Here is a 14,338-nt window from a genome sequence, read left to right as displayed (position 1 = left end):
AAAACACCCATCCACTGTTACCCTCTGTCTTCTGTGACAGAGCCAGTTCTGTATCCATCTTGCCAGCTCACCTCTGCTCCCGTGACTTCACCTTTTGCACCAGTCTGCCATGCGGGACCTTGTCAAAGGCTTTACTGAAGTCCATTTAGACAACATCCACCGCCCTTCCCTCATTAATCATCTTCGTCACTTCCTCAAAAAACTCAATCAAATTAGTAAGACACGACCTCCCCTTCACAAAACCATGCAATCTGTGGCCCACAGAGGAACCCTGCAGGGACCACCTCCCTGCCGCCCCCCCACCCCCGCGACCTCCCTTCACCTGGGGTTCATGACCACCCCCCTTTGCTGGGGCCTTCCGGACTGGCCCTGCGACCCCATTTCACTTATCTGAGGTCCGGGGTTCCAGTGCTGGGCCTGGGGCCAAGGCTTCTGCAGTACCAGAAGTGGCCACCACTCCCAGTGGCGCTTCCGATCCTGCTGAGCTGTTGGCCCTGATTTGCTGGCAGCTCTTTGAGGCAGGATCCCCGCATTTAAAGGGACGGGGATCCTGGCTCCTGAAATTTACATTTAAAATGACTGGAGAATCACTCCGGGGTGGGGAGGGAGGGGAGGGAGGGGGGGAAAACAAAAAGGCAGAGGTGAGCTTTTCCCTGCCTTTTTGGCCTGGTGCTGGGTGCCCCACTGCCAATACAAAATCCAGCCCATGTCTGCAAAGGTCATTGTTAGTCCGACTGGTTGAAAAAGGGTCACCATTAATATTGAATGGCGCATCAGCATTTCTAATGCTTTCTTCAAGGCTGGTCCGGACATCATGATGGGTTCAGTCTCCAGCAGTTACTATGTACATTCACAGTACAGGTGAGGTCACCTGAGCTCTTACTCCATTTTGTCTTGCAGCAAAAAAGTGTGTCCATTTTGGGAGTTTAATTGATCAGTTCATTATTATAGTTCATAATTGTTCCTTGCGTGAGCATAACACTCCATTGCTATCTGTCTCTCCCAATCCTTTCAGCACCTTCTTTCCAATGCCACCTCCTGGTGCCCAACCCTCTGCCAAATTAGTTTAAACCCTCCCCCAAAGCATTGGTGAGCCTCACTGCAAGGACATTGGTCCCAGCTCTGTTAAGGTGCAACCCGTTTGGTCCATACTGGTCCCACCACCCCCAGAACTGGTCCCAATGCCCCAGGAATCTAAAGCCCTCCCTCCCTTCTGCACCATCTCTCCAGCCACACATTCTACTGAACCTTCTTCCTATTTCTGTACTCACTAGCTCGTCGCACCAGAAGCAATGTGAAGATTACTACCTTTGAGGTCCTGCTTATTAATTGCCTTTCCAGCTGCCTTAAATCTGCCTGCAGGACCTCAGCTCTCTTTCCATCTATGTTGTCGGTATCGATGTGGACACGACCTCTGCCTGATCATATTCTGCAGCCGCTCAGCGACATCCTGGCCTGTGGCACCAGCGAGGCAATATACCATCCTGGAATCATGTCTGTGGCTGCAGAAATGCCTGTCTGTTCCTCTACCTATTGAATCCCTTATCCGTATTGCATTCCTGAACTTCTTCCTCTCCCCTTTGCCCAGTTAGCCACCAGTGGTGCTGTGGACTTGGCTCTGGCTGTATTCCCCATAGGAATTATTGCCTTCACCAGTATTCAGAACTGAATACTGGTAACATAGCAAGATGCAATAAGGGAACTTCTGCATTACCTGCCTGGTCTTCCTTGTCTATATTGCAGTCACCCATTCCCTCTTTGCCGGCACACTCTTAAGCTGCAGGGTGGCTACCTCCTGAAACATGATAGCCAGTGGGCTGACGATTCCTTCCACCTGTTCCACTCACATCCAGTGATGGGCCATTACTCGTTCTCCTCTACCGGTGACAAAATTAGAGCATTCGCCCACAATGAAACACCATGTTACTCAATTTTACCAAGTATCCTCACTGTACCTACAGACGTACCCCACCCTATAGACCAACCACACCTATCTTAGATCTGTTCCCCCATTGGAAGGACACTGGACACACATCCAGAATGTTTTTGTGGGTCCCCTGCCAAGAACCAGTGTGGGCTACAATGTTTCCACGTGATACTGGAGAAGTTTACCAAGTGGATAGAAGCTTTCCTGTGGTACAATGATATGGCCACCACCGTGCCAGGATTCTCCTGTGCAAAATGATGTCCAAATGGGGACTCCCTGTGGAAGTAGATAGTGACCCATGTTCACATTTTACCAGATCAATTTTTGTGCAAATCCAAAAGGCAATAGGAATAACATAAAACCTGCACATTCTGCACCACCCACAACCACCCAACTTTGTTGTAGGAACTTTACAACCGAAAAGGCCCTGTGCAGAAAACCCTACCAAATGAGTCAATATGTTACAGATGTGCTTAATGACTAGTCTATCCGCACCTCATTTCACAACCAACGTTTCTCCACACCAGGTGATGACAGGATGATTAATACATATCTCAAGTTATCCGCTAATCCCATAGCCTCTTAAATCACCTGTTTTCCACTGAACAGTAAGAGAGGTGTGGCTAGCAAAGATGATCAATCACATAAGAAAGTGACTGATCTGTGGCTCAAGAGCTGTGCAAGTCAAAAAGATAAAAAGAAATATTTTGATAAAAAAGTCAAACTTTGAGTATGGTATAAGGGACACTGTTCTGGTGCTAGATTATGGAACTAAAATACATGCTTAGGTGTCCAAATGGAAAGGGTCTTTTCCCATTGTGGGTTAGGCAAGCTTTGCTGTTTAGCAAGAATGCTAAAAAGATTGCCAGGTGGCATCATATTAATCAGTTAAAAACAGTCACTAGTATTAGAGACTAAACTGATAAGCTACTCTCTTGATTTTAGGAAGTGCAGGGTGCCATTGACTGCACATATGAGGCAATTCAAGCATCCCCAGATCAACCAGGAGCACTTTTTAACCACAAAGGATTTCGTTCCAATCGATGTTCAGCTGGTGTATGGCCACAAAAAAAAGGTTTGCGCAGATCTGCACCAGATTCCCTGGGAGCTCCCATGGTGCTCTCATATAGTGGCAGTCCAACATTCCCAAAATGTTCAGTACTGAAGCCAGCCTTAAAGGGTGGCTGCTAGACCGCAAAGGATAGCCCCCCCAAACCTAGCTGATGACAACTCTGAGGAACCCACCGATGAACCCCAGCAGCAGTACATGAGCCATGTGACAACCAGATGTGCATTTGAGCGGGCATAGACAGGTCTGGTGGCACCCTTCAGTACTTACCAGTGAGGGTCTCCAGGATAATCGCAGTGTGTTGCATTCCGCACCACCCCAGGGGGCAGTGAGGACTGGAGGTGCAGGAGGACAAGCCACTCAGCACTCCTCATCTGATAAGGATTCCAATACTGAGGAGTTGGAGGGAACTGAAGATGGGTTGTGCAACACCACAGCAGCCAAACACATTGCTGCTCGAGTCTTAATAGCTCGAAGGTTCAGTTAGCCCTCACACTTGACCAAAGTAACTATAACATCCCCTGTCCTTCCCCTAGTACACAAAAAGAATTTATCGTGAGAGAAACCATTTCTGAGCATCACTAATGATCTCACACTGGGACTTCCAAATCTCACTTTTGTAAATCTTCCATCTGCTAGTGCAGTGGTTTGCAAACTGGGGTCTGAGCACCCCTGAGGATTCGTAGATACTTTGCAGGGTCATAGGGTTCAATTTCCTGAAGCCGGGATTGTTGTTGGGGGGAGGACAGCACCTTGCTGAGCCAGGGGTCTGTGAAATAATCTCTCTGGTGAACAAGAGAGAAAAACAAAAGGGGGGAAAAAAAGAAAAAAGGCAAGCTACCCACTTTGTAGAAATTAATGGTAGTTAGGATTAATTCCACACTGTGGGCGGCACAGTGGCGCAGTGTTTAGCACCGGAGCCTCACAGCTCCAGGGATCCGGGTTCAATTCTGGGTAGTGCCTGTGCGGAGTTTGCAAGTTCTCCCTGTGTCTGCGTGGGTTTTCGCCGGGTGCTCCGGTTTCTTCCCACCGCCAAAGACTTGCAGGTGATAGGTAAATTGGCCATTGTAAATTGCCCCTAGTGTAGGTAGGTGGTAGGGAATATGGGATTACTGTAGGGTTAGTATAAGTGGGTGGTTCTTGGTCAGCACAGACTCGGTGGGCCGAAGGGCCTGTTTCAGTGCTGTATCTCTAAATAGAAAAAAATAGAAATAGACAAGTAGCTGACAAAATGTCCACCCCAAAGCTTCCAAATACTCATCCTTCTTTGTGGTGATGGTGCCTCGGCTGCCATGGTTTTCAGTGGTGAGTATCGCATTTACATTCAGTAGTAGGAGAGGTGGGAAGCCAGCTCCTGCTGTGATACTAAGGTGCATTAATTTGGTCTCATGCTTTGAACACATGCTATTATAATGCTGCCTGGCCTGCTGAGTATTTCCAGCATTTTCTGTTTATATTAATCTCTTGTTAGTTTGGTTCTTGTAATCTTGGAAAAGCCGTCAGTTTGACTTGCTTAAATCTTCCACTGTGTTGCAAGAATATAAATTCTTTGAATGCTTAAATAACACGAAAGAATGGACCTCGGGTTGTACAGGTCTGTAAAATATTCCTGAGAATGTCAAGTGAGTACTGTGTAATAAAATTGGAGGAAGGAAACTCGTACATTTATGGGAAGTTTTTTTTTTAAAGTTAAAATAATAACCTCCTTTGAGCCTGTTAAACATTTATGTAGGGTGAGACTGCTGTTAATACTGACTTGGCCAATAGCTGTTTTTCTTGGATGTGATCCGTGAACTGATGGTATGCCATGAACAGACATACACAATCTTTAATCACATTAAAAGCAGTTCACTTGGCGTGCACAAGAATGTTAGTGAGGTTACATTTATCCTTTATCTCTGGTTTGTCTGGTCTGCCTCATCATTGTCTACATCAGTGAAATAGTCCTCAAATGGCTACTCCAAGTAAATACTTGTACACAAGAAATCAGAGTAGAAGTAGACCATATGGCCCATCGAGGCTGCTCCACCATTCAATATGATCATGGCTGATCTTGGGCTTCAATTCCGCTTTCTTGCCCACTCCCCATAACCCTTGATTCCCTGTGAGACTAAAAATCTATATATCCCAGCCTTAAATGTATTCAATGATGGAACATCCACAACCCTCTGAGGTAGAGAATTCCAAAGATTCACAACCCTTTGAGTGAAGTAATTTCTCCTCATCTCAGGCCTGAATGATTGACCCCTTATCCTGAGACTGTGTCCCCATGTTATGGATTCCCTGACAAGTGGGAACAATCTCTCAGCTTCTCCCTATCAAGCCCTTTCAGAATCTTGTATGTCTCAATTAGATCACCACCCCCGCCCCCCCCCCATTCTCCTAAACTCCAAAGAATATAGGCCCAATTTACTCATCCTCTCATCGTAGGACAACCCCCTCATCCCAGGGATCAATTTAGTGAATCTTCGCTGCACTGCCTCCAGTAAAAGTATATCCTTTCTTAAATGTGGGGACCAAAACTGCACACAGTATTCCAAGTGCGGTCTCACCAAAGCCATGTACAATTTTACTAAGACCTCTTTATTCCAGTACTCCAATCTCCTTGCAATAAAGGTCAACTTGCCATTTGCCTTCCTAATAGCCTGCTGCACCTGCATGTTAACTTTGTGCGTTCTTTGTATGAGTACCCCCAAGTCTCTCTGAACATCAGCACTTACCAGTTTCACACCTTTTAAAAAAAATATTCTGCTTTTCTATTTTTATGACCAAAGTGAACAACTCCACATTTCCCTACATTATACTCCATTTCCCATCTTGTTGCCCACTCACTTAACCTGTCTATATCTCTTTGCAGCCTCTCTACATCCTCCCTGCAGCTTCCCTTTCCTCCAAGCTTTGTATCATCAGCAAACTTAGATACATTACTCTCTGTCTCTTCATTCAAGTCATTAATATAGAGTGTAAATAGCTGAGGCCCCAGCACAGATCCTTGCGGCACCCCATTATTCACTGCCTGCCAACTTGAAAATGGCCCATTTATGCCCAATCTCTGCTTTCTGCCTGTTAACCAATCCTCTATCCATGCCCAATACCATGAGCCCTTACCTTGCCTATTAATCTTTTATGTGGCACCTTATTGAATGCCTTTTGAAAATCCAGGTATACTACATCTACTGGTCCCTATCGACCCTACTAGTTACATCCTCAAAAAACTCTAATAAATTTCTCATACAGGATCTCCCTTCAGTAAAACCATGCTGACTTTTTCTAATCATACTATACTTTTCCAAGTGCAATGGTTAAGACTTCTTCAATAATAGTTTGCAGTGTTTTGCCAATGACTTATGTTAGGCTAACTGGCCTGTAGTTCCCTGTTTTCTTTCTTTTTTTAAAAATTCATTCATGAGATGTGGGCATCGCTGGCCAGGCCAGCATTTATTGCCCATTCGTAATTGCCCTCGAGAAGGTGGTGGTGATCTGCCTTATTGAACCGCTGCAGTCCATGTGGGGTAGGTACACCAACAGTGCTGTTAGGAATGGAGTTCCAGGATTTTGACCCAGCAACAGTGAAGGAACAGCGATATAGTTCCAAGTCAGGATGGTGTGTGACTTGGAGGGGAACTTGCAGGTGGTGGTGTTCCCATGCATTTGCTGCCCTTGTCCTTCTAGTTGGTAGAGGTCGTGGGTTTGGAAGGTGCTGTCGAAGGAGCCTTGGTGCGTTGCTGTAGTGCATCTTGTAGATGGTACACACTGCTGCCACTGTGTGTTGGTGGTGGAGGGAGTGAATGTGAATGGGAGGGAACAAGCAGGCTGCTTTGTCCTCGATGGTGTCGAGCTTCTTGAGTTATTGGAGCCGCACACATCCAGGCAAGTGGAGAGTATTCCATCACACTCCTGACTTGTGCCTTGTAGATAGTGGACAGGCTTAGGGGAGTCAAGAGGTGAGTTACTCGCCACAGGATTCCTAGACTCTGACCTGCTCTTGTAGCCACGGTATGTATATGGCTACTCCAGTTCTGTGTCTGGTCAATGGTAGCCCCTGGGATGTGAATAGTGGGGGATTCAGCAATGGTAATGCCATTGAATGCCAAGGGGAGATGGTTAGGTCCTGTTGGAGATGGTCATTGCCTCGCACTTGTGTGGCACGAATGTTACTTATCAGCCCAAGTCCGGATATTGTCCAAGTCTTGCTGCATTTCTACACGGACTGCTTCAGTATCTGAGGAGTCACGAATGGTGAACATTGTGCAATCATCAGTGAACATCCCCACTTCTGACCTTATGCTTGAAGGAAGGTCATTGATGAAGTAGCTGAAGATGGTTGGGCCTAGGGCACTACCCTGAGGACATCCTGCAGTGATGTCCTGGAGCTCAAATGATTGACCTCCAACAACCGCAACCATCTTCCTTTGAACTGGGTGTGACTCCAGCCAGCGGAGGGCTTTCCCCCGATTCCCATTTAACTCAGTTTTGCGAGGGCTCCTTGATGCCATACTTGGTCAAATGCTGCTCTTTTGTCCATGTTTGAACCAAGGCTGTCATGAGCTGAGTAGACCTGGCGGTACTCAAACCCACTTTCTCAAAAAGTGGTTTAACATTTCCCAACTTCCAATCTGACGGGACCATTCCTGAATCTAAGGAATTCTGGAAAATCATAGTCAATGCATCCACAATCTCTGCAGCTATCTCTTTTAGAACCCTACGATGTAGGTTATCTGGTCTTGGCGACTTGTCAGATTTTAGTCCCTCAGATTTCTCCAATTTTTTTCGCGGCTGATATCAATATCCTTAATTTCCTCACTCTTTTTAGCCCCTAGGTTACTGCCTATTTCTGGTATGAAACTTGTGTCTTCTACTGTGAAGACAAACACAAAATATTTGTTCCATGCCTCTGCCATTTTCTCATTCCCCATGATGATTTTTCCTTCTCTGCCTCTAAGGGACCAACATTTACTTTAGCTACTCTCTTCCTTTTTATGTACTTATAAAGGCTCTTACAATCTGTTTTTATATTACTGCCTCGTTTACTTTCATTCTATTTTTACCCTTTATATCAACTTTTTGGTGGACCTTTGATGGTTTCTAAAACACTCCCAATCCTCAGTCTTGCTACTATTTTTTTGCAACATTGTAAGCCTCTTCTTTTCATCTAATACTCTCCTTAACTTTGAGTGAGCCATGGATGATGGGTCTTTCTTTTTGTTGAACCCTTTGAATTGTTTCTTTAAATATTTCCCACTGTTCACTTACCGTCTATTTATCCAATTAACCTTAGCCAGTTCTCCCCTCATACCTTGGTAACTGGCTCTATTTAAGCTTAAGATTCTTGTTTGTGATTGAAATGTGTCACTTTTAAACTTAACATGAAATTCAATGGTATTATGATTACTATTTCCCAGTGGATCTTTTACTATGACATTGCTTATTAACCCTGCTTCATTACACAATACGAGATTTAAGTTAGTTTTATCCCGAGTTCGTTCTACAATGTATTGCTCCAAAAAATTGTCACAAAAGCATTCTACAAATTCAACTTCGAGACCACTGCTGCCAATTTGATTGTCCCAGTCTCTATGCAGACTGAAGTCCCCCACAAATAATACATTACCTTTTTTACATGCTCCAATAATTTCTCATTTCATGTTCTGTCCAATAATAGATCTACTGTTAGGGGGCCTGTAAACTACTCCCACCAGTGCTCTCTGACTCCTGCTGTTCCTAATTTCCATCCAAACTGATTCTACTTCATGATCTTCTGAGATCAGATCCCTTCTGATTAATGTCCTTGTGGCATGCTTTACTATCAGGGCTACCCTGCCTCCTTTGCCATTCTGTCTGTCTCTCCAAAGTATTGTGTACCCTGGAATATTCATTTCCCAACCTTGATCTCCTTGTAACCTTGTCTCAGTAATGGCAATTAGATCGAGATCATTTACCTCTATTTGTGTCACTAGTTCATCTATCTTATTTCAGATGCTTCGTGCATTCAGATAAAGGAACTTTAATTTCATTTTTTTACCTCTATTCCCTGCAATGCACAATTTTTGTTAAACTTTCTGTTCCATTGTGTTGGGAGTTACCCACATCACTATCCTGCACCAATGCCCTGACCTCTCTCTTTGGATTTCTAAATTTCCCTTTACCAAAACCCTCTCCCCTGTTAGTTTAAAGCCCTGTCCACAGCCCCAGTTATGCGATTGGCCAGGACACTGGTTTTATCCTGGTTCAAATGAAGCCCATCCCAATGGAACAGCTCCCTCTTCCCTGAGTACTGAGGCCAGTGCCCCAATAATCAAAACACTTTCTTCCCACACCACTCTTTGAGTCACACATTTAGTTCTCTAATCTGCTTTACCCTGTACCAATTTGCACATGGCTCAGGTAACAATCTGGAGATGATTAGCTTTGATGTGCTGCATTTTAATTTGGACCCTAACTCCTCAAATTCTCTAAGCAGAACATAATTTCTGGTTCTACCTATGTCATTGGTTCCCACATGGACCATGACAACTGGATCCTCCCCCTCCCAGTTCCTCTCCAGCCACGACAAAATGTCCTTAACCCTGGCACCGGGCAGGTAACACAGCCGTGAGTGCTTCCGGTCACAGCTACAGAGAACAGTATCTATCCCTTTGGCTATACTGTTTCCTATCACTACCACATTTCTCTTCACTCCCCCCACTGGAATGGCATCTTTCACCATAGTGCCATGGTCAGTCTGCTCATCCACACTGCAGTCCTTCTTTTCACCCACACAAGTAACAAGGACCTCGTACCTGTTGGGCAAGATCAGGGGCTGAGGCTCCTCCAACAGTACATGCTGATTCTTCCTACCTGCCTCACTCACAGTCACACCCTCCTGTACATGACCATTGGCCATCTCTAATGGCCTCCCTATTCTAAGGGAGGTGACTGCCTCCTGGAACAAAGTGTCCAGGTAACTCTCCCCCTCCTTGATGCTCCGCAATGTCTGCAACTCAGTCTCCAGCTCAGCAATTCTGAGTTGAAGTTGTGCAAGCATGGTTGTCCAGGATTGCAGTGCATTCCACAGATTCCCACACGCTGTAGTTGCAGCACACCACTGGCACTGCCATCTCTGTACATTCTGATTTTTTAATTAATAAATTAGTTAATAACTCACAGCTGAAGTAATGGGAAGTTGCACTCACCTACCTTGGAGTCAAAGGAAGAAGACTCACCAACTGCTGGAGGCTGATAAAGAGCATCAAATTTCCAACCTCACTCTGGCAAATGTCTCTTCTCAATTGCATTCAGCTAAGAAACTGGTCTGCTTTATATCAGGATTCTGATGACTCAATAGCTAGCTCAGCTTTCTGCTGAAATAGTTAACACCCATTGAACCTAACGACTTCCAAATGATTGACAGATAACTGCCACTGCTGGCTGCTTCTTGTTTCACAAGGCTATTTATCTAACCTGCAGATTTAAAGCCTGATTCTTAATCTAAAATGTAAACTGGACAAAAACTTACCAGAACTTACCACATGCACCAGAATTCCAACTTCACTCTGGCAAATGTCTCATTCAGGCAACTGTTTCTTCTCAGCTGCGTCCCCTCACTGCATTTGGCTAAGAAACTGGTCTGCTTTATATTTTTAAAAGCATTATTAAAACACTGTTAACATGCAGTACTTTTGTATTTTGGACATTATTTAGTATTATAATTTAGATATGGGATCTATGATTATTGAATCATTTGAAAAGTGGGTCCCGACAACCAGAAAATTTTTGAGAAGCCCTAAGGCCTTGATCAGTCTGCATGGGTTGTAAAACTTCATTCAGGTTTTATTCACTTTCTCGGAATTATTTATATTTTACAGTGGAATGTTTGTGAAAGATTCATAAGGCCCATGGTGTGCACCTTTCCAGATTACTTAGCAAGGTGCAAATGCCTAATATTTTATTAGACTGAGAACTAACCCTTACAGGAGATGCTATTTGTGCAAATAACTGCACTTTGCATTCAGCAGGCTTTCCAGCTCTGTTGACTTTTGTTTTTCCAGTTCAGTGAAATCTCCACTGCATCACCCAGGAATTTGTTAATGATTCCTTAGAGAGCACTTTAAGTTAAGTTTTGCCTAAATTTACAAATAACTATAATAGCTTTTCCTATAGGGCAAATGAGGACATAGTTCCTATGCCATTGATAATTGCCAGGAGATTACAAGGAGATATGTTTTCCCTTTTGACGATCCTTAGCTGTTTTTAAAATGTTTTCTTATTGGTTTACCTTTGAAAAAAATAGCAACTCATGATTTATCTACCAAATCTCTTGATTTTTAAGAGTTTGTCCCTTGATTTGTGAGATGGTGGGATTGGCATGTGTGCATGTGATGGCTGCAGCGCACTGCAGTGATGCATTGGCAGATGCATCATGAGTGGCACTGGCATGCATTTGAGGAACTAGTTGGCAATTCCATTTGAGGATATGTGCTGAGAATTGGGGAGCTGATTGAGAGAGTATCACATTATGTAAGGATTGGGGTGAATGGAGGAAGGAGGAGATGAGGAAGTGCATTGAAATAGGAATGATGGATACTGCTGAAAGTTAAGTGGACATGAGGAATGCTATGAATAGCGTATGCTTGACAAGACAGATTGGGTGGAGTGAGGTGGGGTGGGGTGGGGACACTACAAGATGTACATGAATCTGCAACTTTGCTCACCATTCCTGATCTGGTAAGGTCTGGATCTAAGCCTTTATCACAACATTCCTGCTGATCATGTCTTGGGCCACCTCCAGCCACGCCTTAATTGTTGTGGTTGCAGGTTTCCTTTTCCCATTGCTAGGAAACAGGGCCTCTTTCCTCACTCTTACACACTCAGCAGTACATCCAGAAATGCCTCATTGAATCTGAGTGCAGCCTTAGTCCTTGTCACTTCCATTTTTCACCTTGTACCTATTTGAATATTAAATACATCCACAAATCTCCAAACTTCCTCCATTATTGCATCTACGAACTGAGTCTTTAAATCACTGAGGTGAAATCATGCTCACTTATGTGCAGTGGAGACGCAAGAGCCAAAATTAAAATGATAATGAGGTATCCCTGTTGAAGTCTGATATCCATTGAGCTTCATTAGAACAGGGTAGGAGGCCGAAGACAGAGAGATCAGAGTGGGAGTGGAAGGAGAATTAAAATTACCTGCTTCTCAATGAAGCTGAACTGAAGCATGAGGAACAATACCTCCTCTTTTAATTACATGCTTTACAGCCTTCCAAACTCAACATTGAGTTCAACAGTTTCAAATCATAACCACGACTCTCATTACTTTCAGACAGCAGTTGAGGATGATGATTCTGCTATCCCATTTACACCTCGTCTAGACCCATCCTTTTTTTTATTTTCTTGTCCCATTACCACTCTGCTTTGCCTTGCTCCACTATTCCCTTTGTCATTTAATCACTCCTGCCTTCCACTCTCTCACAGGCCTGCCCTTTTTTTTTTACCTCCCTCCCCTTTCCTCTGCTTAAAACCTCTTACATCACTAACTTTTTCCTGTTCTGAGGAAAGAACATTGACCTGAAACGTTAACACTGCTTCTCTCTCCAGTATTTGAGCATTTCCAACATTTTCTGTTTTTCTTTCAGATTTCCAATATCCACAACATTTCGCTTTAGCAAATTACAAAATATATCTATACATTTGATTAACATCCTGTAACTTTTGTAAATAATAAGGCAATTATTATGAAATATTAACCTGCACCTGGTGATCCCTGGCCTGGGCTGAGCTATCCACAGCAATGGAGATTTGTTTGCACAGGGTTACTTTTGTGTGTAATATCTCTCTCCTGGTTGGTGCATGTCCTCTATCTACTCACTGATGACATGACAAAGTAAGTTGCTGCAGCACATCTTGCATATTCTGCAGTCAAAGTGGTGGATAAGTGGATCTAGAGTCCAGTAGCAGATCTATGGACTGTGAAACAGTCTCTCTCTCTCTCTCTGCCACTCTGTGGGCTCGACAGAAGTTTCTCTGTTTTATGAGAAATTCAACAGTCAACCCTGGCGTGGGTTTGTGCAGCAGTTCTGATTTTGTTCCATGTGTACATCAGCTTTTCAGTTTACTGTTGGTGTATGCAGTCTGAAACCCCCCTTGAATCCCCCTACCTTAACTAACTTAATATTGGCAAATTAAAAATTGAAAAGACACTTTCAAAATACAATGTATTGCTAGACTTGAGTTCAGATTCTGCACCATAATACTGAAGTTTAAAACGGAACGATCAGCTTTTCTCCTATATGTCCCTGCTTTAGGCGGGTAATTATCCAAATATTTCTTTAAATCGCCATTCTACTCTTTTTCAAAACGATGATAATCATTTCTGAAAATTCGGGTTCAATTTCCCATACACCATCTGGGGATGGGGGTGCCTCTCTGGAGGCTTCTCCCACAAGAGGGATTTCCTAGGTCCACAAGAGCATCAGATCGCTGTCTGTGATTTCTGGACTTGTTGAGTCACTGGCAGGCTGATACCTGCTCTCTATGCAGGTAGATGTGCTGCATGAATCGGACTATTTTCCTTTGGGTCGTAGTTCCGAGTTTTTAAGCACAGAATGTCAATATTCGCCAGGAATCTACTTCGGTCTGAAACTGATCCACATCCGCAAACATGCCACCCACCCCATGCTAGGCTGCCTTCCCCATTCCGCCAGGCCATACCCGAAAGGCAGGAGAATGTGTTCTGTACGAGCGAGTGAGTGTATCTGCCACACGGCTCCCAAATAAAGGCAACTAATGCCATAGAACTAAAACACTGTACTTGGATTGCATTTGCTCAAGGTCTCCTGCCCGGGGGCATATCTGGAGAGTATGGAGCCCGCGGATAAGTACCTGGCTGCGGGCTTTGCACCCTGAAGTTACCCTGTCAATGATCCTACAGTCAGCCCTCTGCTACAGTCGCTTGTTGATGGGTTTGGAAGAGCGTTCGGATCACAAGCTGTACATTGATAGGAGATGAAAGAGTCAGGGCTCAACCTCGAACATTGAGAGCACCTGCCTGTGGCTATTCCGGGCTCAGTGAGACACAAAATCTACTCTTCAGGGTCGAGGCCCTGTGAGGGGTTATTTAGGGGATTATTCACAGTACGGTGACCATGGCTCCAGTGTGTGAGAAACGTAGCCCACTTGATAATAATTTACACCAAGTCAAACTCTGAAGAAGTAAGTTTATTTAACGGTCTTGCAAGATCGGGTGTCCTACAAGCAGGCACACCGATCAACATATTCAGTTCATGTTTATACAATACAAATCCATTTGTCCACGCCTTTATTTTACATTATTGGTTATAACGTATTATGACACTAACCTAT

The 14,338-nt window shown here is 44.2% G+C and overlaps 1 protein-coding gene across 5 annotated transcripts in view; it reads right to left on the bottom strand.

The window, feature by feature from the left end:
• The window catches only part of zgc:136493 (uncharacterized protein LOC692276 homolog), a 45,201-nt gene extending 31,131 nt beyond the window's left edge, over positions 1-14,070 (bottom strand). Inside the window, exon 1 of one of the 5 annotated variants that reach the window (XM_068057333.1) lies at positions 13,859-14,070. Coding sequence is in view for 1 of the 5 variants with exons in the window: in XM_068057303.1 (XP_067913404.1) it covers positions 10,173-10,270 (98 nt within the window). In the remaining 4 variants the exon portion in view is untranslated. Of the gene's footprint in view, positions 1-10,168; positions 10,286-13,858 lie in introns of those variants that run through there. The other 4 variants (XM_068057303.1, XM_068057324.1, XM_068057320.1 and 1 more) reach the window with 4 other exon arrangements.
• Between the last annotated feature and the right edge of the window lie 268 nt (positions 14,071-14,338).

Source organism: Heterodontus francisci, chromosome 2 (assembly GCF_036365525.1).
Source record: "Heterodontus francisci isolate sHetFra1 chromosome 2, sHetFra1.hap1, whole genome shotgun sequence".
Lineage (NCBI taxonomy): Eukaryota > Metazoa > Chordata > Chondrichthyes > Heterodontiformes > Heterodontidae > Heterodontus > Heterodontus francisci.
Note: the sequence above shows the minus strand (reverse complement) of the source record. Positions and strands in the feature narration are given on the sequence as shown.